Consider the following 4200-nt stretch of genomic DNA (forward strand, 5'->3'; position numbering starts at 1 on the left):
CAATTATGATTCGTTTTATTCAAGATCAAATATAATATTTATTTAATGTTACAGTAACGTAATTGCTGATTTGATTAGGAAATATAATAGTATTGTAGATATTCAATAATGTTTACATAAATCGAAAAAGTATCAAAAACAAAAATAAGACCTGATTCGTTGCACTTTAAAATAAACTTAAACGTCTGTTTTTTTCATTGAATTTTCGCATAATAGAATTGTCATCCAATGTTTTGAGTTTCTTTTTTTCAAATGCCAAGAATGTGAGATTGCAGAGGCGCTTATCCGTCATCGCCATCCGACGCACCGTGTCTATTCTTGATAATGCTGAAAATGAGCACTCACTTACTGCCGTGCTACTTGCAAACGTTTCAGCTGCCTCCAGTAGTTGATACGTATCATTCATAGCTTCTCTAACTGGAAATAGCTTCTCTAACTTGGACATTCCTTGCTTGTTTTTTTCTTTCGATAAAAATTGTTTCACCACGGATAATTCGGCTTCTGAGGGCAATGTCAAATTAATTTCGCTCAACGGCTTGAGCGCATTTCGATCAAAATCATCGTCACCTATGTTGTTTACTTCATCGATAGCAGTCAAAATATCGGTGTTCTCATCGAAGCGACGAGCCATTTCACTTGAAACGCGATCGATTACATTGAAATACTGCGATTTCAGCAACAATGTTTCTTTTTCGACGTTGTTTTGCGCATCTACTTCAATGTGACGCTCCCCAAGCGTCTCCAATACGATAGAGTTATTCAATCGGGTGCTACGCTGACGAATTCTCTGTGGTCTCGGCTCGAAATCTTCAAAATTGCTCATTACTTTTTCAGCGATTTGCAGAAAACGGTTGAACGCTTCATCCGTTCTTTGATCCAGCACGGTTTTGTGAACGGATTCAATTATCGGCTTCGCTTGAATAAATCCTATTTCACGGCTTTGAAGCATTTTGTTGGCTGGTTCTATCAAACTGAGTAAATGACATAAAAAATGCAGCATGAACAAAAACTTCTTTTCCATAATTGCACTTGACAGGCCTGAAGCTAATGCAATGTCGTCGGCATCAAAGTTCTTTCCATTGCCATTTTTTATCGTGTCCAATGCAGCAAGCAAATCATCGTAATTTTGGGCGATTGTTTCAATTGCTTTTAAATGGCCGGACCATCGTGTTTCAATGAGTCTGGGAATGTTCGTTCCGTCGTATTCTCTTCGAACCTTGAAACGATTGAAAAATTTATGCAGAAGCCTAACTTGATCGAAAAATAACCGGCATGAGTCTATTTCCGACACTACAGCTATTACGACAAGATGCAAACGGTGATTAAAACAATGTATATAGGGGATTTTTCGTTTGAAGTATTCTTGTAGCAATGTTTGCACACCACCATGTTCTCCGCTCATGACGAACGCACCGTCATAGCACTGGCAGATTATTTTAGCAACAATAATGTCATATTCTGTGATTTGGTCGATGATCAATTGTGTTATGCCTTTTGCTGTGATGTCGTCAGCTTTTACAAAACACAGAAGTGATTCAACTGGCTTTCCATTCTTGATATAACGAAACGCAATTGATATGATTTCCCGAAGGTTTTTGTCTTTGGTTCCGTCGGCCATCAAAGTGCAATGGGTAGAATCATTTATATCGGCAACAATTTTCTCACGCAACAGATCGGCAATGATTTGAATGATTTCATTTTGGATGAGAGGAGACGTATACGTTGCGTTTGCAGGCATTTGCTCTTGGCAGTGACGCAAATGTTCATCGTTTTCCAAATTGTACTCGAATAAATTATTAAATAAGCCACCTTCTTTATCTTCTGCACTGTCCCAGTTCCCGCGCAAAGGCAACTCGTTTTGCGCCAAGAATAAAATCGTTGAGATGATCTTTTTAAAATAATAACGTCGCTTTTCTAAAACGGTTTCATTCAAAAGAGTTGACACTTCTTGGTTTGAACTTGACCTACACAATTTCTCTTTCCATGAAAGCATGCTGCTTATATGAGATGGAGTTGATTCATGCTTTTTAAATCCTTTGCCTGTACTTAAAGCCGCTTGCCATTTGTCATAGCCAGTCGTTGTGAAGACATCACTCACGTTGCCCAGTCCAAATTGACGGCATGCGTAGCAAAACGCCGCATCTTTTTCTTTGGAATATTCCAACCACTCGAAGTTTGTGAGCCATTTGCTTTGGAACGACCGTCCATCTTCCTGCTTTTTGAATTTGTAATTATTGAAAACTTGAATCTTCTTGTCTTCTCCTTTCTGTGAGATATCGTTCGGCTCATGAATAGTTTCAGTTCGTTCGGATGTGGTTCCAGATCCACTTGCAATTTCTTCTGAAACAATCACGCTTGGAACAATTTCACTTGAATCAACTCGTTCTGCAGTAGTTGAACTTGCTTCTTTCGCTCGGCTTTTTTTGTTCCAAAAACTTTCCAATGTAGCCTAAAAATATTTGTTAATAATCTAAGATAATATTTGCTTTTCAAGCGATAATGGTAACATCTACCTCTGGATTTCGTTTCGGTTCAACACCTTTTCCACTTTTATTCGATGTTTTTTTTTGTGGCAAAGACATTTTAAATGTAAAAGTCAGTATCGAAACTTTGCTATTGATTTTGCAAGAAAACAACCGACTAATCGATGAGCTGATTACGAACTGACACAAATTCAATTTCTTTTCATGCATCGTACTTCTTCGTTCAATTGTTTACATTTGATATTAAACCAAACAATTCTATATTTTTGTCGGTGATATTAATAAAATATGCTTATTATCAAATCAAGTGGTGACGACGCTGATCTGCGCTGATCTTGCAAATTTTGTTTTGACTTTCGTATGTTTTGTGAATTGAACTGTGTATGCAGTAATCAAATTGGGATTAATATCGAGTTTGAAATGCCTAATTAGCAAAAACAATAAATACAAGTAAACGCAGTTCATATAACCAAGTTTTCATATGAATCCAAACAGAACCGATAGCCGATGTATAGAAGAATGCTTTGATTTAAAACACTGAAGCAAAATACTGAAATGATGATTCATTTATTTGCCGATTTTGTCTCAACTTTTTTGTGTGTAGGCAGAAAAAAGTATCAAACATTATCGGAAATTTTTCAAGAAAGTGCTGAACAAATGCTCAAAAAAATTCTGGGGGTGCTCGACAAGATTTTGGGGGTGCTGAGCACCCCCAAGCACCCGTCTGATTACGGGCCTGACGCAAAGTGTTTCGAGGTCCACCAGTCGAAAAATGTTCATCAAACAATGATCGTCCAACATCACTATTCTTGACTGTTCCCATGAACCCATAAAAACTTTCATGATATTCTCTCAATTGCTTCGAATCACTTGAAATCCACTAATATGACAGCTTGAAAAGTATTCCAGAGCAACGATGGTTTTGTTTACTTAGATTGATAATCCGAGATAAGATACAATGATTCTTTTGATTTATCTGCAGAAGTGACAATTTTTGGCGGGGTTTGGAGATTTTTGTGATGCGTTTTGTGATCTGTACAGAGAAACACGTACTGATTTCAATCCTCCCAAATTATTTGTTATAACTAATCCTAAAAACAATAATAGAGTCATGTTGTCTCGTACACACAACGACAACGTCATTGTCATATCTAGCGATAGTGAAAGTGATCCGAATGAACAAGTAAGATTTCCATATTTTCTATGTTCGCAGTTTGCTTCATTTGATTTTGATTTTGATTTTTTCTTCAATGAAGAACGATGTCGCACAAACCTTAGATCTGATCGCCCCAAAACAAACTTTAAAGCAAACGCCCAATGGAGCCCAAAATGCAAAGCCTGAAAAAGGACCACCCATGGAATCATTATACCACAACGCGGCCAATGAATCGATTGAGGGAGGTTTGCAATTTGATCCAGAACTTGGACGTGGCTATGGTTATGCGCTTTTAAATGTGAGTCTTTTGTTTGTCCTTATAATAATATATCTTAAGGAGAATTTCATATTTACAGGGTAATCGTTGGTATAACTTGGGGAAAGAGATGGTTTGCCTAAAAGGTAAACTCATTGAAGAGTTAAAAGCCATGAAGAAAACCAAAACAATGGATTCAAGCTTTGTATCGAGCCTCCTTACTGCGGTTTTTACAGACGATGTGTTGAAAGAATCTTCGTGTGGCGGGCGTCAATCGAATTTCAACAAAATCTCACACAAAGCGC

General features: G+C 37.4%; 1 protein-coding gene across 1 annotated transcript; it reads right to left on the reverse strand.

Annotated features, from left to right (window-relative positions):
• Positions 1-349: 349 nt before the first annotated feature.
• On the reverse strand, positions 350-3131 carry LOC129571810 (zinc finger MYM-type protein 1-like; the record flags this gene model as incomplete). The annotated part of the gene is made up of 2 exons (XM_055451659.1): positions 2514-3131; positions 350-2449 (listed from the first exon to the last, which is right to left on the reverse strand). Coding segments are annotated over exons 1-2 (2280 nt in total), but the record flags the coding sequence as incomplete, so codon positions are not given.
• Between the last annotated feature and the right edge of the window lie 1069 nt (positions 3132-4200).

Source organism: Sitodiplosis mosellana, unplaced genomic scaffold (genome assembly GCF_009176505.1).
Source record: "Sitodiplosis mosellana isolate CC-2019 unplaced genomic scaffold, AAFC_SMos_1.0 Smas_scaffold_3434, whole genome shotgun sequence".
In the NCBI taxonomy this organism is placed as follows: Eukaryota; Metazoa; Arthropoda; class Insecta; order Diptera; family Cecidomyiidae; genus Sitodiplosis; species Sitodiplosis mosellana.